General features: G+C 51.9%; 2 protein-coding genes across 2 annotated transcripts in view; one reads left to right on the top strand and one right to left on the bottom strand.

Moving 5' to 3' along the window:
- DNAH1 (dynein axonemal heavy chain 1) overlaps positions 1-23,552 on the bottom strand; it is a 73,444-nt gene that overhangs the window by 1,295 nt on the left and 48,597 nt on the right. Inside the window, exons 51-80 of the mRNA XM_048958008.1 lie at positions 22,838-23,034; positions 21,853-21,988; positions 20,852-21,060; positions 19,779-19,950; positions 19,258-19,449; positions 18,367-18,477; positions 17,154-17,339; positions 12,692-12,883; positions 12,086-12,253; positions 11,252-11,443; positions 10,860-10,991; positions 10,326-10,451; positions 9,553-9,672; positions 8,423-8,572; positions 8,120-8,280; positions 7,787-8,012; positions 7,507-7,702; positions 6,654-6,805; positions 5,984-6,184; positions 5,501-5,641; positions 4,972-5,130; positions 4,415-4,546; positions 3,761-3,931; positions 3,099-3,278; positions 2,839-3,015; positions 1,924-2,094; positions 1,615-1,745; positions 1,120-1,264; positions 667-873; positions 23-257 (exon numbers count right to left, since the gene is read on the bottom strand). Of these exons, the coding sequence (XP_048813965.1) occupies positions 23-257; positions 667-873; positions 1,120-1,264; positions 1,615-1,745; positions 1,924-2,094; positions 2,839-3,015; positions 3,099-3,278; positions 3,761-3,931; positions 4,415-4,546; positions 4,972-5,130; positions 5,501-5,641; positions 5,984-6,184; positions 6,654-6,805; positions 7,507-7,702; positions 7,787-8,012; positions 8,120-8,280; positions 8,423-8,572; positions 9,553-9,672; positions 10,326-10,451; positions 10,860-10,991; positions 11,252-11,443; positions 12,086-12,253; positions 12,692-12,883; positions 17,154-17,339; positions 18,367-18,477; positions 19,258-19,449; positions 19,779-19,950; positions 20,852-21,060; positions 21,853-21,988; positions 22,838-23,034 (5,068 nt within the window). The remainder of the gene's footprint in view (positions 1-22; positions 258-666; positions 874-1,119; positions 1,265-1,614; positions 1,746-1,923; positions 2,095-2,838; positions 3,016-3,098; positions 3,279-3,760; positions 3,932-4,414; positions 4,547-4,971; positions 5,131-5,500; positions 5,642-5,983; positions 6,185-6,653; positions 6,806-7,506; positions 7,703-7,786; positions 8,013-8,119; positions 8,281-8,422; positions 8,573-9,552; positions 9,673-10,325; positions 10,452-10,859; positions 10,992-11,251; positions 11,444-12,085; positions 12,254-12,691; positions 12,884-17,153; positions 17,340-18,366; positions 18,478-19,257; positions 19,450-19,778; positions 19,951-20,851; positions 21,061-21,852; positions 21,989-22,837; positions 23,035-23,552) is intronic.
- On the top strand, positions 8,544-16,664 carry LOC125698981 (HAUS augmin-like complex subunit 3). The gene is made up of 5 exons (XM_048957991.1): positions 8,544-9,226; positions 13,370-14,568; positions 14,716-15,155; positions 15,543-15,759; positions 15,875-16,664. Exons 2-5 carry the CDS (start codon positions 13,387-13,389, stop codon positions 16,091-16,093), a joined length of 2,058 nt encoding a protein of 685 aa, XP_048813948.1. The 5' UTR covers positions 8,544-9,226; positions 13,370-13,386; the 3' UTR covers positions 16,094-16,664.

Here is a 23,552-nt window from a genome sequence, read left to right as displayed (position 1 = left end):
GGGCTGTCTTTAGGGCACCTACCCGCACGAGTGAGTGTCTTGTAGATGGGGCACAGGTATATGCCAGCAGCTGGAGGCTTGCGATTGGCGACAGGAAGCAGCCAGATGACAGCCATCTCGCTGTACAGCTCCTTGGGACGGGACTCTGCCAGCTGAAACGCAGAGGTGTCCCAGCGGGCGCCCTCAAGAAACAAGCCATAGATGTAGCAGCCTTCAGAGGGAGGGTGAGAGAGCTCGCTCGCTGACTCCTTCATCATCTGTGGAAGAGAATGGGCCTGGGGCTGTGAGCAAGGCTTGGTCCTGCAGACCTGTGAAACCCCTTACTCTGCTCTTGGTCAAGGCAGAACTACCAAAGGGAAGCCTGCTCCAGCTCTCAGATATCTCTGGGCTGGGTTTTCCAGCAGCTCGGATCATGATGGTGTGGGACAGCTTGAGGAAAAGGCTGTGGAGAAAGGATTTGAGCAGGTCTGGAGAGATGGAGAGGTCACTGGTTGCATCATGGACGTGTCTGTGCTGAGGGTGGATGTATCTGGTGCACATGGGAAGAGGGGATGTGCAGCTACTGGTTCCACCTATTGGGCAGGTCGGGCCTAGAACTGCTGTCTTTGTGGTCAGGCAGCAAATCCCCAAAAAATCCAGCAAAAACAATCTGTCTAACTCCCTTACCTTGAAGCTAAATGAAATGTTGTCAATGGAGATGACAGACTTCCTAGCAAAGTTTTGCAGTGTGCCAGTGAGAAAGGCCTGAGGGAAGAAGAACCCACTGATCCAGAACACAGAGGGGATCCCGTGGCTGATCCACTTCTGGAGGAACTCAACCCGCTGCACCAAGTCATTCACCCAGGATGCCAAGGGCTTCAGTGATGGGTAGGCCTGTGGGGCACATGGAGAGGAAGGTATTGAATGCAAACAAGGGCACCCTAAAGCCCGAGTTGCTGAGAGCTGCCCAAAGCCCAGGGACTCCTCCAGCTTAGGGCTGAGAACCTCTGTGCAAGGCAGGAGACATCTGCAAACCAGACAGCCTGCTCCATGTGACAGCCCAGCCCAGCTGTGGAGTTTGATGCTCTCCTTGGGGTCAGAAGAACTCCTGGGGTAGCGGTGCTGGTTGGCAAGTGTTACCTTGGTGTTCCACACAATGGGGACGGAGTTGCTGTACAAGCTGTTGGCCATCAGCTCCAGCTGAGAGGACATCACAACCAGGCCCTTGAGAGCTTTCAGCAAATCCTTCAGCGTGTGAGCAATCACCTCCAGGAGACTGTTGTACCTAAGAGAAAAGGGCTGCTGTTTCTGCAGAGGGATCACAGAACGACCTGGTGTGGGGATTTATCCCCTGTGTCTGCCTGGATTACTGTGCAGTGAGCTTCACATAACCCTTGCTATTCATCCTCTTGGATGGAGCTCTCTGACTGCCCCCAAGCTCTGAACTGCTGACAGTACCATGCAGACACTGATCAGTTGCTGCAGAACAGGGGTCAGCTGAAGGCTGGGACAACAGCAGACTTGATACCTTTCTGCCACCCCACTGCTCAGCAGTGAGGTTCCCTGATGGGAACAGGGGCCTGCACATCCCTGCCATTCCCCAAGGGACCAGGACAGGAGGCTGCAGGGAGTTACCTGATGACCTCCTGCACCAGTACTGTGTTCATAGACTCTTCATAGAGCAGAGGGTATTTGCAGATCACCTCCTGCAGGTCCATGGGGGCAGGCAGCTTCGCCAGGATCTCATTTGCAGTCTCCTCCACCAGCTGGAAAGGCAGACAGCAAGCAGGTGAGCACCCAGCCATGGTTACAGGGAAGGGGGAGAGCTGACATCTGGATGGCAGAGCCATTGGCTGCTGGACAGGGTGACACTGGCATAGCATGTGAGCGTGTGGTCTGTGCTCACTGCTTGTGCCAGAATTCCAGTGGAACTGGGGAACCCACCTCTTCCCTGCTGCAGCCACCCAGCGTGAATGTCTTTGGTTGCAGCTGCAGGATGGCCCCTAGCAGAGCAAAGGTCTCCTTCTGAGCAAAGGTGATGTTGGCATTGTCATGCAAACCGAAAAGCTCCGGGCTGTCGTTGAGCGGCAGGCTCCTGATGTACTGCAGGTACCCCTGGGGAGGAATTGCATTAGCTGTGAGAGATGGCGGGGCTGGGAGGACAGGAACGGGGAGCCCTTTTGGCTGCCATGGGCCTGGCCAGAAATAACCAAAGCCAGGGCTGTTCGAGGAGCCAAATGCAGCAGCCTGTAGACCTGCAGGCTCACGTAGAAGCTAGGCCTTGTCTTATTGTTTGAGCTTCTGACATTTGCAGTTCCCTGTCTCGTGTGGCAGCCAGGAATGGTAATTCACAAGTATGACTTAGGGGCAGTGTCTGTGTGCCCTGAGTTACGCTGGCTAGTGCAGAAGGGGAGGCTGAGGGAGCGACAGCTCCTTTGAGCCACATTTGGAGGCCCTAGCTCATGCATGGCTGGGGAGTTAAATCACACTTGTGTCAAAGCAAATACACAGTAAAAGAACGGGCAGCTTGGCAGTGAGCTTCCTGCAGCGTCTGCTGCACAAAGCTCCTCAGGCATTTCAAGTATGTGATATCAAAGTGGTTCAGAGCACAAATGCTTTCAGATGAGGTATGCTGGCAACAGCTACAACCTCCCTCCTGTGCACATCAACAAGATTTTCCTCCTGTTGCTTGAAGAAGATGTAGCTTCCCGAAAGCAGCTGGAGATCTCCACATTCTTTTAAGCTCACATTCCCCCAGGGGAATGGAAATACTGTGGGTTTCAGGGAGAAGCACTTGCCCTTTGCACCACGACCACCCCCTGGATCTGTAAAGCTCCATTTCATTACTTGAGTACTTACATCGAGGTCTGCAGAGCTGCTGATCTGCTTGTAGATCCCAGATTCAGAATAGGCAAACTCAGGAGTCAGAACCTCAGGCTTGTAGAAGTCTTCCAAAATATTCATCACGCAGCGCCTGTCCCAGTCGTCGGTCACACGGCCCCCGTAGTTGATCTCCCCAGCTGTGTACTTCAGAACCTGTGAGGGATCCCACGAGGGCTGTCCAACCTGTGAGCCATCGTGAGCCATCGTGCCCAGAATGGGTCAGCTCACGTGCTTACCTTGTATGGGATGTCTGTGTACTCGCTCAGGAACATCTTGAGTTGGCTGACGCAGATGCGGAGGTCTCCATCCGTGAACTCATAGGGGATGTTGAACCCCAGTGGCCCAAACTTCCTCCTCTCCAGCATGTTCCCATGGAAGAAGCAAAGTGACAACAACAAGGATTTAAACTCTGTGACCTGTGGGCAGAGAAGGAGGGTGAGGAGATGCTCAGCCTGGGAGGCGGCATCCTTGGAAGATGTCTTTTCTGGGACGTGGCAGCAGGCAGAAAATGAGATGTGCTAAGTCACCAATACCAGCTGGAATCTGGAGGTGGAAACCTCAGCCAAGCTGCTGCACTGGGGAAGGCTGTGGGCCTGCTCTCTTGCTCAACGCTGCAGGTGCCTTTGCCAGGCCTCCACAATACTGTTGCTTCTGTTTGTCACAGTGAAGTTTCTAATTGGCTTTCACAGAATAGATGCAGGCTTATGAGAGGTACCACCACTCCTTCTCTAGCGTGTGAGAGGGAGGTGATCTTTAAGGTCCTTTCAAACCCCAGCTATTCTATCATTCTGTGATTCCACAAAAGTGCTAAATGAGAACTCTAGTGGAGATCTGAGTTTGGAGAGGAGCGGTGTCCAGGGGGAGAGTGTGCGTAGGGGACAGCAAAGCTGGGCCTTACCTTGGGGCAGGAATTCAAGAAGTCATCGCTGAAACTGACGTAGGACTTGAGCAGATTGGCTTTGACCCCACGGGGAGGCTCAATGGTCATCTTTGAGCTGTTTTGGAGGATGGACACAGGGAAGCGGTTGCTTGGTAGACTGGTGAGCCAGAGGCGAAAGTCCTGATGCACCTGGAGGAGCAGAAGGCAGTAAGTGCTCCTGCACTGACACTGCTGTTATGGGGAACCTGTGGGTGGGATGGATCTAGGTCTGGGCTTCTCCCACTGCTCCAAGTCCCCCCATCAGAGAGCAAGCTGCTCAATTAACAGCTTAGTGCGAGCCTCTGGTTGCTGGAACCTCAAGGCTGTGTATGACACCAAAAGTCCCAAAGAATGGAAACTTCAGCAAGTGGTCACAGCAGCTGCAAAACTGCAATCTCAGAGATGAGAGATGCAAACATCATGTCTCCCCACTACAGTGGCCACCAGGTAAGGTGATTTCTCTGCATCTGCAGAACAGGAGGAACAGGGCTGCATGCTAAGCAATGCAGCTGGAAGAACAGAACATCAGAGTAAGGCACAGCACCCTGCTTACTGGGCACCAGAGCCACCACTGTTGTGTGGAATGGGAGCACAGGGTTTTCTCCATGTTTCCAGCCACAGGATGCACGTCACCTTGTTGGGGTTAATGCCTTCAATGAGTCTCTCCAGTGAAGGCATCCAGCTGGGGGCCAGGTGGCAGTTCTGGAAGAAGACCCAGTTTCCCTGCTCCATGGCACTGGTCATCATGGCTTCAGCACGGGGGCCCTGTGGAGGCAGATGAGAAGGGATCAGATCCTGGTCTTTCAGGCTATGCCCTGCTATGCCAGACAAGGAGACAGCTGCTGGGTGGAAAGATCACTTTCCAGCTTGACAGCTTGGCTTTGTTTCCAGGGTTTGGCTGGATTGTCACCATCTGCTGATGGTGCAACAACGGCCCTTTGCAGCTCAGCAGTCTATGGGTCATGGTGTAGAAGGTGGGGACATATTAGGAGGATGGAGGACTCTAGCAGCGGAACAGCTGCAGCCCTCCCTGCTGAATTGGCTCCTCCAGCTAGCAGAAGATAGGTGAATGAGGACCTTGGGGCAGAAAAGTGCTTTCATTGTGCTGCAAAGATGTCTGGCTTCTTTGGAACTGGGTGAGATCACCAAAAGTGCCAGCAGGACTGTCCTTCCCCAGGTCAGCAGCTTACCTGGCCTTGGCCCAGGGAAATGGCAGAGAGTTTTTTGGAGAACTTCATCTCTTCAGCAAACTTGTAAAGGTCTGCAGCGGGGTCAGTGCCTGGGGACAGCACGAACACGAGGGGGGTGGTGGCACTGGAGTCCCTGAACACGACGGAGAGGTCAGCGGTCTGCAACAGAGACAGCTTGTCACAGTGCAGGGCTGTGCATCAGGGCTGCATCTTGGCACCACGCACGGCACCACCTCACCCAACCTGATCTCCCTGGTAATGCTCTGCTTTGGCAGAATCAGGATCAGGGCAGTGATTAGTTTCCCATTTGAAGCTGTATGCCTGAGGTAACTGCTCACTCCCAGTACAGTTAGTACTGCTAGACGAGAGGGAGGATTTCCCTCCTCTAAGACATAAGTATTGTCCAGCTTTGGACACTGCTGGCACAGTCCTCTTCTGTGGCTGGAGGGAGGCATCCTTGCTGCAGCTGGAAAAAGCTGCTGGCCCTTTTGCAGCTCTCCTCCAGCAGTGCTTCCTTTAGGCTGATTACCTGAGGCTCAATGAAGTGCCGATCCAGGTTCAGTGCCACAAAGTCCTGCATGGCATTGGTGACCTTATCTCCCCGCAGACACCGCAGAACCAGCAGCTTCTGGAAGTCATCAAGCTCAACGTCCCACTTCCCAGGCAGGGGCTCTCTACAAAGCAATTATTGGTATTTTGAGGGGAACGGGTCAGATCCTGCAGCTCCCTGAGAAGCACTCAAGGAGTGCTATGGAGTCTGAGGAGGGACAAGGACCTTCCAGCCAGACAGCTGAGGTTGTTGTTCGTAGCTTTGAAACTCTTGGAGTGCAAAACAGAGCAACGGCTGTTTTTGCACTCTGCCTTGGGCAAGCAAGAGTGCCAGCAGCCCAAGCTCCAGCCAGCACTGCACTGAGCAGAGCTGGTACTGTGGCTGAATCAGCACCTCGTGCTCTTCCAGCAATGCCATCGTTGGCCTGGAACAGTACAACAAAACTGACAAAGCTTGGGACACTTGCCTGTGAGGCTCGTGGCTGTCAAAGATGGCCCTGAACGCTGCAAGGCTGGCAGCAAAGTCATTGGCAAAGCCGGAGAAGTTCTTCAGGTTGCTCAAAGCCAGGATGTCTCCCCATGCTCGTTCATTCAGCCAGTCTGGAGCTGGGTTCTCCTGCATCTCCTTTATAGTTCCCCCTGAGAGCAGGAATCGCCACTCATCCTGAGAACAGGACAGTACAAGGTGATGGGTTACAGCCCACCTGCCCGGCCTGAAGCATGCAGGTTTGTGCTGCATCTGGTAGTAACCTTATGGCTGCTGCTCCTGCCAGGGGTGCATGGGGAAGAATAAGTGAATCAGAAGGTCTGGTGAGATTAACATTGCCTTTCAATTGCTGTAGGCTTTCCTCTGTGGTGCTGCAGCCTCTAACCCCTGCCTAACCCCTCCAAATTCACCAGCCTTTGCAGCAGACCGGCAGTGCTTCAGCCCTGCACACAGGCACAGGGAAAGGCAAAGAGATCTGAATGAACAGAAAGGCCCTAGGTTTGCCAACCAGCCTGTCACATTTACACCCAGCCCCAGGGAACAAGGCTTCTTTGTCACACCAGCACGTTAAGCAAGGTGGACCGTACACCTGAGCCTGGGCTGCTCTGCTGGGGATCCTATTCAAGGATTGGAGTGATTTGCTTACCATATCAATCCGCCCATCATTTATCAAGATCTGGGCGCAAACGAGGAAGGCAAACATGAGCTTGTGCTTCTCAAAGAGGCTGCGGCACACACTGCTGTAGAGACTGAAGGTGATGTAGTTGTTGATGTTCACGATCCGCTCCTTCACAGTATCTGGAAAAACACAATGACACAATGACCAGACAAGGCAGTGGTGACGTGGAAGGGGCACAACACGACAGATGGTGCTCTCAAATACAGCCCTAGTGCAGAATCCCCTGAGAAAGACATGTCATCCAGATGTGTCAGATGTATCCTGATGTGCACATGCAATCACAGCAGTGTGGAGGAAGGGGTCAGGACAAGCCTCATACCTGAACAAAGCAACCCCAAAGAAAGAGTGTTTTCTGCAGCTGGGCAAAGAGCTGCTCACTCCTGCTTTTGCTCAGAAGAGAGCCAGTGTGGAATAAAGCACTGTCCCAGCACCAGGAGGGAATCACTGCACCACAGCAGTCAGAAGGGCCCTGTGACACTGTCCTGGCTGCCATGCACTGCTGGGTGGATTGCAGTGGCAGCCAACAGCCACACGTGGAGCTGGCTTCACGAGAAGCAGAGCCACGCTGCTGCCAGGATGTGTGCCTGGTGTGAGCCCTTGCATTACCACCTCCCTGCCTGGTCAGATGGGGCAGCAGAGGAGTGCAGAAGAGGAGGGCAGGCTGAAACCTGTGCTGTGCAGACACAACCATGGGCAGCTCTGGACCACGCAGAGAGCCGATGCAAGCGGGCACATCTGCACTGACTCTTCAGGCTCTGGCTTCTAAGCCAGGAACACGGTGTGAAGAAAGGGAAGGGAAGGGAGCATTTCAGGCACATACCTGCTCTCTCAGAGTTACTGATCCCCATGAGGAAGATGTTGAGGAACCACTCCAGTGAGTACTGGTACATGGGGTCCACGCTGGACAGGTCTGAGACACAGAAGTAGAGGATCTGTGTGCGGACAGCAACAGGGGCATACTGCAAGCGTGTGGTGTTGATGTCCTCCTCTGTCTGCTCTGCTACCTTCACCTTGGTCTGAGAGACACAGGAGATGTTGGAGTTTGTGCTGTGCTGGCAGGGGATGCGTGGCTGCAATGAATGAACACCCACACCCCATACCTGGATCTCCCCTGCCTTGAGCTTGGATGCTTCTAGCACTTTGATGAGCTCCAAGTCATCCACAGGGTTTCCTTCGGAAGTGCTGAGCCGATACAGGATCTGGTCTTCTATCTCCTTCAGCTCCTGACGCATCTCAGCATTGCTAAGAATCAGCTGGTTTCGAGCTTCTTCTAAGTCAGGCCTCTCCTCAGCCACCACTTGTCCCAGCAGCTGGTCCTCCAAGCCACTGAAACAAAAACCATGGGGTGAGGGTAAGGACAACAGGCCTGAAGGCTTGTGGGCCGTAAAGAATAAAGCTCAACATTGTGAGCAGCTGCTGGGGTAAGCACGTACCTGGGTGAGATGGTGAAGTTGATGAGGGTGAGTTTTGTGGAAACTTCAGGGCTGTAATGGGGATTGGACAGGTTGGTGGTGATGTACAGCTTGAAATCCTCATTGTAAGGGATCACCGCATCCCCCAGCTTCAGCACTGTTCTGCCTTGCTGCTTGTAGGTCTGCATCAGAGACAAAAGGAGAAGGGCTGGGACATCAATTCTCTGCACTGCAGAGAGGAGACAGCCTGAGGAGATGCACAGAGCAGCTCAGAGTTGCTGGCAGACCCCCATCCAGCCTGGCCATGGCAGCAAACCAAAGGACCTGTTTTAGCAGGATGGGTTCAAGGGCCGGGTCCAGCTCCTCGCCAACGTTCTCCAGCAGGAAGGGCTTCCCATAGGTAATGGCATTTTCCAGACTGCAGAGGAAGTCCCTGTCACTCAGCTTGGCCACCTCCAGGCCGTTCACCTTCTCCTGAAAGGCAAAAGGGGAATGCAGAGAAGAGCCCGGGGCTGTGCAGATCTGATACTAAGGGCTCTGCTGCTATACTGGGGAGATGAAGAGTGAATGGGGCTAACAGCTCATCTGGGTCCTAACTAAAGCTGCTCAACTCTTGACCCAGATTAGGGGCCGCATCTGCAGCACTTGTGTTGATGTGATGTTTGCTGAGGTGTGCAGACCAAGGCTCAGCCAACCTCACTGTTACCTACCAAGATCACCTAATGCCATTTCAGCCGTGTCCTGCCCACCATTCATGTGCATGGCACACCCCCTGCTAGGCAGATTTAACTTTCTGAAGCAGCAGAAGTTATATCTTTTTTTTGCTTAGCAAGTTTTTTGGCTATTTTTGCAAGTTTACTCTGCTCATGGAACATCACCAGATACTACATTCATTTTAGCCCAAATGAACACCAGAAAGCAGGGGACTGGGAGAAACCTCCTTCAAGCAGAGCCCAGCAATGGCATCTCAGAGCTCGTTTGCCTGTAAAGTGAGAGCAGGTGGGTGGGAAAAGCCTATAGGGAATACAACAACAGCAGCTGCCAGAATCATCTTCTTGGTCCTCTGAAGGGGCACCAGAGGGTCTCTGGACAGAGGGAAGAGGAAGTGGTCCTTGTCTCTGGCACCAGGTACTGGTTAAGCAATGTCAGTCTGAGCTCTCTGTACTGGGGGCACTGAAGGCTGTTATAGGGCATATTAGTATTGTTTTGTGTGTTTTAGAGTATAGTGAAGAATGGAAGATCCCCAGAAATTGATGCTTTGCTTGCTTACGGGAGGCCCCTGCTTCCTTGTGTTGATTCCTCCAAACAGGGAAATTCAGCTGGGATGAATACAGACCTTGCTTGATACTGGGAGGATCACGGTGCAGCTCTGTGCATAGCAGCCTCAGGCTTCGTGCTGCAGAAAGCTGCTTCCCCAACCCCACAGGCTTAGCTTTTTACCCTGTGGATCTTACCAAGTTCTTGATCCACTTGTTTGCTTGTCTTTGAGGGTCTATGTAGTGAGTCCATCGCTGGGAGAACTGTGTTATAACCCCATTCTCCACAGACAGCGTGTCATTTGGTAAACCAGCAATCTAATTGGGGCAAAAAAATCTTAGTTTAGCAGCCACTGGAGCATTTGGAAACACAGCACAGCTATCTCCTTGTTTCAGGAGCTGGCTGGCCTGCTCTCTCTTTAATGTGTTTATCTGCTGCGTGTGCTGGATCAATTCTGGGGCTCAGATTCAGGGAGCACCTTTTGGCTCTGTTCAGTCATGCAGGATGGTAGCTACAGTATGTAATAAGGCTTATCCTGAGATGCCCTTGCTATCCTGGCCCCTGTGTGGTCTTGCTGTGGAGATTATGGTTGGGTAGGGGATGGTGGTGAGGGTTCTGGAGAGATGCAGTTCTCTTTGGAGCAGCTAAGCTGCAGGACAGAGCTGTGCTGCTTGAGTTAGGGGGTGGGCAGGCCACGGCCAAGGCTTTGCTGTAATCTTGTGCTGTGTAAAGTGGAAACCCAACAGGTTGAGCTGTATGATGCACCCAGAGCTGCTGCTGCCCTGGATGCTGCCAGGTCCCCTTCTGCTCATTGAGCAGTGCGCCCTGAAAGTAACTATTGAGCTCTCTAGGGGTCTCTCCTTTGATAAAGCAGTTCCTAATTAATTGTGCTGAGTGTTTTAGCCTTTACCTGAAGCAGTCCTGTCCCCTGCCTTTTCAGCCTCCTGTATCATCTTTCCCATTAACTTGCCTGCCAGGAGCGGATTTCCACAGGGTCCCCAAGGGTGCTGATCAGGTTTGGCTCCTCGGTGTGAGGAATATTGTTTTCTGAGAGCTTGCTCAGCCACTCCTTGCACAGTGCCACACGGTAGTGTCCCTGCCACAAGAAGCACCATCACAGACTTTTAGTAGCAACTATTCCACTGTGTGCAACGAAACCCTCCTGCTTCTATCCAAAGTGACCCTGTGCAGCCTCTAGCACAAATGGAGAGAAATCCAGGAGGGAGATTACATCTTTTTGCCCTATTCTGTGTGCCCAGCTTGAAGGGATTGTGGTGTTACAGCTCTGACCTTGCTCTTAGGAGGTAGCACGTGCCAAGGCAGTGCTGGCAGACATCCTTGGCAGCCAGGTCACCAGAGGGGCTGGCAAGTACAGCAAACTGTGTCAGCTGCTGACCACAAAGAAGGGCAGAATCTGACTTGAAGCCCGTCTAGCTGGCAACAGCAAAGGGCAGGAGAGCAGAGCAGCCAATAGAGCCCACTCCAGAGAGCACTGCATACTTACAGTAAAAGGGCCCAGGTAGGCGACAAAGCCAGCTGCAAGCAGCACATCCCCAGCAATGTTGTTGATCTTGTAATCCAGGTTCTCAACGGTGTCCTGCCAGCGCACCTTCTCATCAGCCAGGCTGTTTATGAGCTGTGGAATAAGATGCACATGTGAGAGCTGCTGTGTTGCTCTCATTTGTCCCTATAACTGGCTTAGGGAGCTGCGGCACAGGGAAGATTAGTTACATCAGCCCTAATGTGCTGCTGAGATCTGGCTAGGCAGCTCCAATCTAGCATTGCCATAAGCTGCAGGCACATAATGTTGCTGGAAGAGGCATGCACAGATTTTCACCACTGTGCTCCTTGGCCTGAAGTCAGGCTTTCTTGTAAGCAGGCAGAGCTGTTCCCTACCGTAGCAGCACGGCCCAATCTCTGCTGACACTGCTCACACTTCATCTCCAGTTCCTTCTTCTTGGCTGTGCAGCTGTTGTACTTGGCTTGCAGAATGGCAATACCACTTTCAACATCCTTCAGGCGTTGCTTAGCTTCCTCAAGGACCTGCTGAGTAGCACGCAGGTCCTCTTCTGCCTCTCGCCAGGCTTGCTGGGGAGATATGCAAGGAAACAGTGGTAATGCTGTGCTTGTGGTCAGGCTCCTCCCCAGAAGCCAAGACCATCCAGCAGGAGCGAGTTTGGGAAAGAACTGTGACTATTTTTTTCCATACAAGTGCTAACTGGAGCTGAGATCCTTCCCTGTGCAACAAAGGTTGACCTGCAGAACTCCATGGGACATTCTCCAAGCCCAGGAAGAAAAGCAGGAGTGAGGAAGTAGTTTGTGTGCAGGTTCAAAAAGCCAGGAGGCTGCACGAGCTTACTGCTCAGGATGTGGCCCACTCTTGAACAGGAGGAAAGTTTCCTCTGCTTACCCCAGAATAATAATACAGAAAACACTAGGCTTGGAGAGGATTAAGCTGAAGCACAAATGAGATATGGGAGTGCTTCTGGAAGTAGTTTCTACCGAGTTATGATTTGCCCTAAAGACACAGCATCAATGCTGTCTCAGTGTGATTTTTTTTCCCCACTTTATTAAGTAATGGGTTTCTGGGTTTAGTGGCTCTGTCAGGGCTCGATTGGAGTCTAAATCCTGAGCTGCACACCAGAGCTGGGGACTCTCATCATCACACAGAAAGGACTGCAGTCCTGTGTCCCCTGACACCATGAGCAACCTGATCATGCTGCCTCTTACCCGCTTAGGCTCCACAACCTTGGCTGCAAAGTGGTACTTGTGCATGGCACGCACCCACTGGCAGATGGAGGTGCAAGCTTTGGAGACCTTGGAGATGGCAGCTGGCTGGAACTCCTTACTGTCAATGTATGGCTGGATGGCCTTGATCACGGCGTCTGGAATGTTGTCCTGTGAGCAGTGGTGGGAGAGAAAGGAGACTGGAGATGAGGGTGCTGGAGATCTGATGGAGGAGGGTCAGAAGAGGCTTCTCCCAGAGGCTGCAGCCTGCCCCAGGACTGCTAAGGGCAGTGAAGGCATTGCACTGGAGCAAGAGAATCACACTGCTCCATCGTGAGGCCTGGAAAGCACAGCAGTGGGCTTGGGTAAATCCCTTCCCATACCATATGTCAGGATTTCCATCCGGCTCTTTCAAGCAGAAAGAGCAGAGGTCCCACAGTCCAAAGCAATGAAGCCAGCTGATACAGGAGCTTCCAGGCCAAACAATTCCTTATCCTCAGTGCTACTGAAAGGTGTTGCCTGGAAGGAGCTTTAAGCCTCATTGCTCTGAGCAAGAATGTGCAAGGTAACGACAATCCCCAGTCACAGCTCGGCTCTGTTGCCACTTACCTTATCATACTTAAACAGGCTGTCCAAGAATTTCCCTGGGTCCTGGAGGAGGCCCCTGCCTGGTTCCCAGTAATCATCCACCTTGGTGCCCAGCTTCTCCCCTAACACTTTCTTGGGTTTGACTTCCTTCATGATGCAGACTGCTTCGATCACCATTTTCACACCGAGGGGAGGCCGCTGCATCGCTCGTACCTTAAACCCAAATGGAGACAATGGGTTGGCTTGGTCCTTGGTGAGATGGGCCTTTCAACCTCAGCTGGGGTGGAGGAAGGATGCTGAGAGGAGGGAGAGGTATCAGAAGAGAAAGCTGATTATCAGAAAAGCTACAGAGAAAACTGAGGAGGCTGGAAAAAGCTCTGCCCCAATGCTCTGTGATGGATATCTCCAGGCTGCAGATGTCTTGGCAAAACAACCAGAGCTGGGTGTCCCTGGGGAAGGGGGAAGTACAGACACGGGGTATGGGCAGGCTTTCTCTCTTGTTCTGTGGGCTCTCGTTTGTCTTGTACCCCACTCTGAGAATGCTGCAGGGCCTGCAGTACAGGAGTGAGTCTGCATCAGTTGTGGAGAGACTGCTGGAGTCTTTCCTCAAGCAGACTGCTAGGAGAGCTACTGGGGCACCCCTGGGATGGCTGTGGGTGTCAGGGCTCTTAGGAATAACTCCTGCTTTGTCCCTTCTAGTGTTGGCCATCCTTGCCATGTCCAGCCGGAGACGTTCCCAGACCTTCCTCCAAGACAAAGTCAGCAGGGGGGCAGAGTTTGTGAAGACGCTGCGGCTGTTCTACCCACAGGCAGATACCCTCTGTGAAAAGGACTTTGACTGGCTCTTTGACTGCCCCGAGACGGAGCAGTTCATCACGTGGTTCTGCAAAACAGTGGGAGAAGAGAATGTGCTGAGCCCAGCTGAGGTGCAGGCCTACGATGCTCTGGTGGCTGCAGGCAAGCCTATCCTGGAAGGTGATGCCCTTGAGCAGGTGTTGCAGAAGTGCCAGAACACCCCGCAGCTCAAACGTGTGATACCAGAGGCTGAGGGAAGTTCTCTGGAGGCCTTGGAGCAGGAGATCCAGGAGCTGAAGGGCTGCTGTGCCCAGCAGCTCTGGCGGCTCAGCACGCTGCAGGTTTGCGCAGCCAGCCTGCAGCAGGAGCTGAGGTATTTGGAGGAGGAGGAGAAGGCGACAAAGGAGGTGTTGAGGAAGGCTCATGTGGAGCTGAGAGTGGAGATCTTTCGAACCACCACTGTCCTGAAGCAGCTCACTGAGCTTGCAAAGCAGCAGGTAGAGGAGTATGAGAAAGCAAGGAAAGGCCAGCCGCCAGCACTGCTGCATGAGATGGACCTCAGAGGTTACATAGAGCTTGAACAACAGTTCACCGATGCATTTGAACGTTTAATGGAGCAGGTCCTGCCTGGGAGTGCTCAGACTCCAAAAAGCAGAGTGCAGAAAAGGCTGGAGGCTGCGATACAGGTGGACTCAGCCTCAGAAACAGGGGGAGGAAGAAGAGCAGCCCCTCGTCCAGAGCGTGCAGAGATGGGCCAAGGAGTGGCAGCTGAAAGCCAGGGAATAAAGATTCAAGGCTCAAGGGCAGAACCTCCAGCGGATGGGAGGAGTGAGGAGCTGAGTGTGGGAGATGTGGAGGAGAAAGGTGACAGCCCGGATCCTACAGAGAGAATGGACATCAAACAAAAGGGGCTGAAAAGCCTTAGGACTAATGGAGATGAAACACTGGGCAAGCAAGACAACTTCTGGATGGAGCTCGTCCAGTTGGAGACAGCATATATCTGTGCTCAGATGGAGGTTATAGCTATGTCGGCCAAGGTGGAAGGCAACTGTGCTGCATTAAACTGGGCCCAGAAGACTCTGGAAGCTCTCAAGGAGAACAAGGTAGGATTAGTGCTCCTTTCCAATCCCATCCTGTGTAGCACGGTGTGCCTGTGCTGGGGCACAACAAACGTGCCTAGAGGCCGTGGCCAAGCTGGGCAGTGCCAGCAGTGTGCCTGACGGTGGTCTCCTTGATCTTCCCTCCTACAGGATGTAGTAGAAGCCGAGCTCCGAAGTCACGCTGCCACGTTCAAGAAGCAGCTTCACACCCTGCGCTGTGACATTGCTCAGATTCAGACCAACCAGCTGCTGCCCCAGGTGAAGGCAGCAGCAAGCCTCTTTCTCCTGCCCATCCTGCAGGAAAAGCTCCGTCTGGATAACGCTCGTCTGCAGGATATTGGCCGGAGGCAGGAGGAGGCAGCTGCATGGGTGGTGAGCCAGCAAAGCCGCCTGGATCTGTTGGAGCTCCAGCTGAAACGGGAGAAAAAGGAGCTGGACCAGAAGGCTGCTTGGCTGGGAGAGATAGAAACTACCCTGAAGAACACCCAGGCCAAGCTGCAAGCATATCATGACTGCTGCAAAGAGGCCAGGTCCTCCATGAAGGGTTCTGCATGCACACAGAAGAAGCCTGAAGACTCCATTGCCATGCGGTAAGGTTCTAGGTCTGTGTGTGCATGAGAGTGAACAAGGCACGGGAACAGGGAAAGCTTCTGGTAGATGAAAGCTACCAGACAGTGTTCTTCTACCAGTGCTGGGCCACCCTGACTCCATGGTGGAGTGAAATTCTCTGGGAGATGCTATCATTTTCTTCCTGGCTGTTTTGGGGGTGATGCAGTGAGGAATGGCCTTGGAAAAGAGCATCTCCATTCAAACAAAAGTTTTCCTAGGTGAAGCATAGAGGCACATCTTCAGCTGTCCTCTCACTGTCACACCACAGCCACTGGCATCCTACTCCCATAGCACACATTGTCCCCTGAGCCCTGTTCTTTCTTTGAGCTGTCAGATGCTCACATCTCTGGTTGCCTTTTCTCTTGCAGGCTTTGGGGTGTGCTGATGGGGCAAGATCAGGGTGAGCAGCAATCCTACAGCTACAAGGCCATAGCAGCCCGTAGCTCCCAGCTGGTGCAGGAACAGAGGGAGCTGGAAACACAACTGGCAGCTGCTATACCCCAACAATCCAACCTGGAGTCCACCATAGAGGAACTCTACTGGCAGCTGTACAATGACTCCAAACAACTGCAGCTTTGCTCTCCAGTAAGCAAGGAGCTCTGTCCATCCATTCCCCCGCTCCATTAGGGTTGCACAGTAGGTGGACTGATCTGTTTATGTACTGCGTGTGTTTTAATGCATTTGGTTTCTGCCCTTCAAGGAGACTGCTGAACTGATGCAGCAGCTGATCACCGTGCAGGATGTTCTGCACCAAAATCTGACAGAACTCCTGAGTGACCTGAAGGTTAAACGCAGCTCTCTGCAGGACCCCAACCTGCAGGCAGAGCGCAAACTCTACCTTCATTTCTTCTGCAATGAGGATCGGCTGAGAGAGATGGTGGAAGAGCAGGAGAAGCAGGCTTCATCTTCCTCCGAGTGACTACTGATGGAGCTGCCCTATGCAAAGGAGTAGATCAAAATGATGCCTTCTCCTTGTTGTGCAAAGTGGTATTCTCATCTAGTTGGGATGAGACATTTGTTTTGGACTGGGAGAGGTCCCTGGTAGCCCTGGCTCCAGTGGCAGGGTATGGTCATGGTCAGTAGTTAAGCTTAAAATCAGCATGGAGCTCATTCCTTAAGTGGAGAGTTTCTGAAAGCCCCTGGGAGGGTAAGATGATGTTTAAGAATCTGAAGCACTTTGAATTGGCATTTAGAAACCTTGCATAGTGAGGAGACTTCTTGCTGTGACAGCCCTACAATGGGATGGGTGCTGCCTGCATCCTTCTCCACCTTCTTGGGGAAAGGAGTTGTGTGTGTTTTGGGGGAAATAAAAAGGCCTGTTTTCACAATTGCAGAAGAATGAGTCTGTCTCTCTTCACCATAACTGTCCTGCCCTGTGCAGTAAAAGCTCCTACCCTGTATCTACTACCACAGTCCTTTGCTGAGGACCCTATCTATCTATAGCTGCTGCTTGCTGAGGTTATGGGTATGGGCTGTGATGTTTCCTACTGTGGACTCGGGCTACCTTTTTATCTCTGACCATTCTACTTAAAGCCAGTTTCCTTGAAGTTAGCCCACTGACCCTTGCCTCTTTTCCTCTGCCTGGTATTAGATCCCCTTTCCAAAGAGCTTGCTGGCTAGGTGGGCCACCAGATCTATATCCATGCTATGCAGCTGACTCAGAGCGGCATCATGACATTGCTTGCTCCCATGGACCAGGACAGCACTATAGCTGACTACAGCATGACTCTCTGTAGGACAGAGAAGTGAAGAAGTGGCTGGTGGAGGATGTGCAGGCAATTAGCCCACCATATGTGCCCAAGGGACAGAGGTGGGGGAAGAGGCTGTGGACTGTGCAAGCTCATACAAGAGGAATTGCAGCAAAGTGCTGTTCAGCTCAGCTATAGCAGACTAAGTTCAAAGCCTTGCTGTCCTTCCTGCCCCTCAGAAACACATTCTACCACCAGGCCCACCTGTGCCACCATCCCCCTTAAGCTTACCTCTGTAACATCACTTTTTTTCAGGTTTCTCAGGCTGGCCAGAGCAGCATCTAGGGCAGGAAGAGCTTCAGCCAGGTCCTTCTGAGCATCATCTGCAATGGCTTGGGCTCTCTGGGCTTTTGCATTGGCCTTCGTTTCCTCAGCCTGAACAGCAGTTCTTGTCTCTTCAGCAACAGCTGTGTCCACCTGCAGTAGCAGAGACAGTCTCAGAAGCACAGCTGGACCCAGAGCATCTATTTGGTGCTCTGCATTGCTAGGTAAGGATCACAGCAGTCATAATAACTGTAGTTTTTCTTCCAGCATACACATGCTGCTCTGTCATAACAGCAGGAGATTGTAGAGACGATCCACGAGCTCCAGCTCTGGCTGCCCTGGAACAGTGTTAGCCCAGTAGGAACTAGCTGTTCTACCCATTTCTCCAGTTAGCTCAGGGAGTGGATGCGACAGCAAACATACAGGGAGATATAGGAATAAGATGTGCAGAGATTTGTTTCTACAGCTATTCTTCTGTCAGTCCTTAAGGATTCAAGCACTACCAGGAGGTACAAAGGGCATGTAGAATGTAGCCAAATCTTGTTCTGTGAGTGGATCAGGCCACCTCTATGAAGGTGTGTGAGAGGAGTGTGTGTGTAGACCGCTCTGCAGGCAGGGCTGTGTAGTGCTTGTGCCTCAGTGTAGCCACACCACAGTGAGAGATGGGCAGGGTGGAACTTCAGGAGGAGGAAAGAGATCCCTTTTCCTCAGCAACCTGAGTGTGTGATAACCCCTGAGCCTCAGGCTGGCAGGGCAGGCTGGATCAGTGTCCAGATGTATGGTGGGAGGTGTGGGAAGGAGCCCTTTTAGCAGCAGCTGTCTGGCCTTTAAGCTGCCACAGGCTACCCAAGGACTGAGTTAGTAATAGCCTGTGTGTGCAAGGATCTTATCCAGCGAGGAAAGGGAGCTGCTAGCTTGATTTCTTGCTTCTCTGGGCTGTGGCTTCACGGAGGAATGGATGAGCCATTAGCAGCTAGGAGGGTGGGAGGGTGCCCAGCAGACTTCTCCCTGGCTGTGCTGCTCTGTGTAAATATCTACTGTACTAAACTAATCTGGAGCTCTTGTACTTGCAGATAAAGCACGATTCCTTGCAAGTTCTGCAAGGCCTCCCCCCACTCTACATTCAGTACGAGCAGTCAGATGGAAATATGGAAACTGTGGGGCTGTCTAGCAGCAGTACCTGCAGCTGCTCCATGGTTGCCAGTGTGTCCTTGGCTGCCTGGGCCAGGAGAGGGCGGGCAGACTCCAGCTCTTCCTGCATCCTCGCTACATCCTCTGCTGTTTGCAGGAGCTGTGGGAGCAGAATAGAGTGAGAGCCCCAGGGAAGGTATGCGTTGCCCTGGTGGGTGTTTCTTGCCTGGTGTCATGCTGTATGATGCAGTTCTTGCCGTGCTCCACAATCCAATTCTAATGCTGTGGTGTGCTTAGACAGGACTGCATAACAGTGCCTGTGTCACAGGCAGGAGGTCAGCGAGTGGCTGGCACGTGGATGAAGTCCCAGAGACAGCCTTCCTGGGGGGTCAGCTGCTGCTGCCTGCTCCAGTCCATCCTAACCAACTGCTGGTTCATAGTGCTTGGATTAGGGACCTCCTCACTCACATCTGCGATCTGGGCTATTTGTGTGTCTTATAATCCAAACCCAGGCTCAGGCATGCATTATTGTCTATAAAGAAGTACTAGCTGTGCTCTGAACATGTCTAGCATGGGAAACATTAGCTTGAGGCTGTTGTTCCCAAGCTGCAGCCTGCAGGCACTTTCAGTACACAAGCTCCTGGCAGCCAGTAAGCAGAAGCATGCTGTTGTTATAAGGCTTTCAATTAAAAGATTAATAAGGAAGATCCTGAGAGATGGGCTAACAGAGAACTCTATGGTACCCAAAGTATGGGGGCCATTATTGCTTTTAGCACTGTTGCAGACTCAGATCTATGGGAAGACTGAGCCCAGCAGAACGCATCGTTCTCATCTGCTGCAGCATGAGTTTTGTCCTGTTAACCAGCTCTGTGTGGGGCACCTCACCACATCTCTCCAGCTATAACAACAATGCTCAGAGCATGGGTTGTGGGGGACAGACCTTGCCCAGGCCTCCTGCCATTCTGTTTTTGGCTGTCTTCAGCTCCTGTTTCTTTTTTCCAATCAGGGAACAAAAGATGCTGAGGAAATCGAGGTAGCTCTTAGGAGTGACATAATTGTGTCTGGCCAGCTCAGCCAGGTACACCTGGCACTTCCTTGCCACACTCTGATGGATTTCTACACACATTTGAACCTATAAGAAAGGAAAAAAAAACAACTTTATTCAGTGTTAGGCAAGTCTATAGAGTGTGTGTAGAGAGCACAGGGGGTGGGCTTAGAAGTGCCTTAGTGTACACTCACAGCAGAGCTTGTATGTGCATGTGGGCTTCAGTGCCACAGAGGGTAAGAAACGAACTTGGCATTTCAAGGTATATGAAATCTAATTGGGTCTGGATTTTAATGAACTGATTATGAAACATTACTGCTCCAGGATGGGACCTTTCTGCAGGTATCCTGCATCTGTTGCCTCTGTGCAGCTGGAGATGGAGCACGTATAGGAGCTGTGCTTTGTGTGGCACCTACCATCCCATCCACAGTATCGGTGCTGGCACCAAGATGCGGGTTCTCGTGCAGGAAGGAAAAGGCAACACATTGCAGGGCTTCAGCAGGCCACTCGTTAAACCAGTCAATGGTACAGCAGTTCACAAGAGAGGGAAACTGTCTCAAGCGTGCACGGAACACTTCTCCAATAGGGCTGGATGGGAAGGCATGCAGAAGAGAGATGTTACAACTGATTACAGATACAGGGATAAAGCAGCTTTCCCACTTGCCTAGAGCAATCCTTAAATCCTGCAGTGCAATAGGGAAAGGAGCGTGCCAAAAGAAGAAGAAAGGAGGAGGAAGGGAATGAAAATTTAGGCATGTTTCACATGTCGTAAGGTGCTGATCACACGTCACATCTAGGGATATTCTGGGAGGATCAAGAGGGTGGTGATGTTTTCTGCTCCCTCTGCAGGAAGGGCACTGAGGAGGTAAGGAAACAGTGTGATCTGAAGTCCATAGCAAGAGATGGGTTGTAGAGACTGTGTCACCAGACCAAACTGATGGCAATGATTCTCCTGTGGGTATTTGTGCTGAGACTGCCCTGCACATTCATGCAGCCCCTCCTCAAGCTTGAATTTAATCTGTATCACAGGTTGATGGTACAAGGGGCAATGGTTTTGAACTGAGACAGGGGAGGTTTAGGTCAGATATCAGGAGGAAGTTTTTCACACACAGGGTGGTGAGGCACTGGAACAGGTTGCCAAGGAGGCTGTGGATGCCCCATCCCTGCGGGCATTGAAGACCAGGCTGGATGTGGCTCTGGGCAGCCTGGGCTGCTGGTTGGCGACCTGCACACAGCAGGGGGCTGAAACTCAATGATCATTGTTGGCCTTTTCAACCCAGGCCTTTCTGTGATTCTGTGTTCTTAAACTTCCCAAACTTCATCTTAAAACCAGCAAATTATAAAAAGGAAAAAAACCATCTCCTCCTTGGGGAAGGTAATATGCAAACCCTACTTCTGTTCCAGAGTTGAGAAACAAAAATCCTGTGAAGGCAAAGCACAGGGAAGGAATAATTAACACTGATAGTAGTGTCCTGCTCTCGAGCCATACCTCATGCACAGCACCATGTGGATATTGCTGCGAACCCGTCCTGTGTATGCAGCCATCAGGTTGGCCTTGGTGGGCTGCAGCCCCAGCTCTCTCACAACAGGCTTCATGGCTGTCATGATCTGCTCTTGATCATCAGGGCTGTAAATGTTGGGAACATCGCCAGAGTTGAGCAGGTTGTTGATATCTTCAAGGAAGGACTCATTTTTAATCTAAGTAGATGAGGTGGAGAGAAAAAAGTTGTAAGAGAGCCAGGTTTCTGTATGCCATATAATAAAATTCTGGATAAATACAGCCCACAGCCTCTGCTCTAAGAAATTGTTTCTATGATTGCTGAGCTCCAGTAGGGGATATTCATGTCTCAGGGCCAGCATTTGCAATTGAACAGCCAAGTTCAGCCACTTCAGAGGTGGAGATGTCTGGGAACAAGTGTTGCTCGTTCACTATCTCCTTGCAGACACATTATGCTTGGGGTTTTGCTCCATGCCTTGCAGTGACTCCTTGACCAGCCCCCAGCCCCAGGGTGCTTGTTTCTCCATCACAGCTGAACATTTCGCTGCTAGGATAAAGCTCACTGATATGAGAGGCAGACTAATCGTAAGGAGGTGTCACAGTCTGTGGGATGATCTCCCTGCAGAGCTGCACTCACCTCTCCGCCCTTGCTACATCAGAAACACACAGCATCCATCTACTTGTCTAAATGCAGCCTCCCATGCCCCCGCCCTTCTCCCACAGATGCTTCTCACTGAAGGGAAAAGGATGAGTGAACAAGCCGCGTTTGACAGATGCTCATCTCTCTGCTTAGGGCACCGCTTGAAGCAACCTGGTTCCTATGATAACGATGGCAGCATAAAAACCCATGGGAAATACAACCACGAATTCCAGGAGTTAGTCTACAGCTACCCTTTACAAGGCAATGTTATCTTGTACCAAGCTCCTCGGGGAAAATTCTTCAGCTTAAAGATGTGATCCTGACTCCTTACGAGAAGTCAACGCTGCCATACCTGTGTGTCCACGAACAGGAATGTCTTGGGTATGCTTTCAAGGCCTGCCTTCATCATGATCTTCCTCACGTCGTCTCGCCATTCGGTCACACCGTAATTCTTGGACAATTCGATCTGGAAACACTCATATTCTGCCCTAAGGGAAAGAGAAGCCTTTGAAATTACATCCTGCCTTCTTTTACCAGTCCTGAGGATGCGTTTTGGACATGGGGGAGAAGCAGGTTGTTCTCCTGCAGAGTCCTGAGCACCGCTCTGTCCTTGGACACGTTTAGCCATCAACCCAAGAATATGCTTCACTCACAGCAATACCTGAGCCAGCTAGGAAATATAACTCCGTTAGCTACCAGTGTCACACTGTAAGTACCCAAGTGCAACCCCTTACGCAGTGCCTTGGAGTACAAAAGGAAGCAATTCACCAAGGGTTTTTTGTGTGTGATGCTGCAATTTGCACCTGGTTTTGCCAAGGAATCACAGCTGTGTTTTTGAGGATCACATCCTGTATTCAGGACTGAAAAAACTTGCTTCTCCAGCCCGTTTTAATTCCTCTTCTCATTTCGCCCCTGAGGCCCTTTGGCTCCCAAGACTCACAGATGCCACAGGGCAGGCTGTCAGTGTCACTTGGTTACTTTGTCACTGGTGATTCTCCTCTCCATCTTCCTGCTGCCCTTTTCCCAGGAAGGAGCCCTCATCTCCACCACAGCCATGCTGAGTGCTGCATAGGCCATTTTGCTGATGTGGGCTGGATTACATTTGTTCATTCACTGCATGCACACGGCAGCAACCTAACTACTAGCAAGCAAGAGCCCAACTTTCCCAGTGCAGATGTACGCACTAGCTCGAGTTCTAGCTCTTGAGTGTTAAACCTGAAGAGTCAGCATCCACAAAAATGTGCAAAGCAGTAGCAGGAAGGGCAGGAAAAGAGAATCTCTGGAGGCAGCCCCCATGGAGTTGCTCCACTTTATGTGCACACAAGCACATCACTTACATGTGAGATGCCAGCCTGGTGAGAGACTGCCTCCCACTCCCCCCAACACCCAGGAGAAGGGCATTCCCTGGGGCCTGCCGCAGGATCCGGCTGATTCGGCAGATGTGCTGCATTGCATCCATGAAAAGCTCCAGCTTCAGCTCTGCAGTGTTGGTTTGGTTGTACTCTTCCAGGTAATCCTCCAGCACGCCTTTCAGCTGCGGGCAGAAGCACACAGTTATGGCTGGCAGTTACAAGCAACTGTGAGGAGGCGTAATTGTAATTGTGTATAAGCACAGGTAGCCATCTGGGAGGGCAGAGCTTGGTGCTCACTTGGTCCTAGGGGCAGCTGCTTCTCTCAGTCACAGCCTAGGAGCTACCTGCAGGGATGGCTCTGTTTGCTCCACGCTCCTATAGGAACTGCCAAGGAACTGGGCTGAATTTAGCTGATGGTGATGGCAGCAGCTGCTGAATAGAGACCTTTAAGTAACTCAGGCTAAGGTCTGCTGATCCTGGTGATGCTGCTTGCCTGGAAAAGCAGCAAGGAATGATCCAAAACAAAATAGCTTACGGCTGCCTGGCCCGTGCTGTTCCAGGATCTGCATTTAGGAGGGCTGCTGATTCTATAGCTGCCTGCTGAAACCCGAGGTTAGGGTGCTGAAAGGAAACCTTGCTGGCTATAGGCAGAAAAGGTAGATTGGCACAGAGGTGCACTGCTTTTGTGGTCCAACCACTA

Source organism: Lagopus muta, chromosome 11 (assembly GCF_023343835.1).
Source record: "Lagopus muta isolate bLagMut1 chromosome 11, bLagMut1 primary, whole genome shotgun sequence".
NCBI classification, from domain to species: Eukaryota; Metazoa; Chordata; class Aves; order Galliformes; family Phasianidae; genus Lagopus; species Lagopus muta.
Note: the sequence above shows the minus strand (reverse complement) of the source record. Positions and strands in the feature narration are given on the sequence as shown.

What these genes read in the sequence shown, in the direction of transcription:
- LOC125698981 (XM_048957991.1), top strand. Translation starts at nt 13,387, where the DNA reads ATGTCCAGCCGGAGACGTTCCCAGACCTTCCTCCAAGACAAAGTCAGC. An exon ending in AAGCTCTCAAGGAGAACAAG is followed by an intron (nt 14,569 to 14,715) that starts GTAGGATTAGTG and finishes TCCCTCCTACAG; the next exon opens with GATGTAGTAGAAGCCGAGCT. An exon ending in AACTGCAGCTTTGCTCTCCA is followed by an intron (nt 15,760 to 15,874) that starts GTAAGCAAGGAG and finishes CTGCCCTTCAAG; the next exon opens with GAGACTGCTGAACTGATGCA.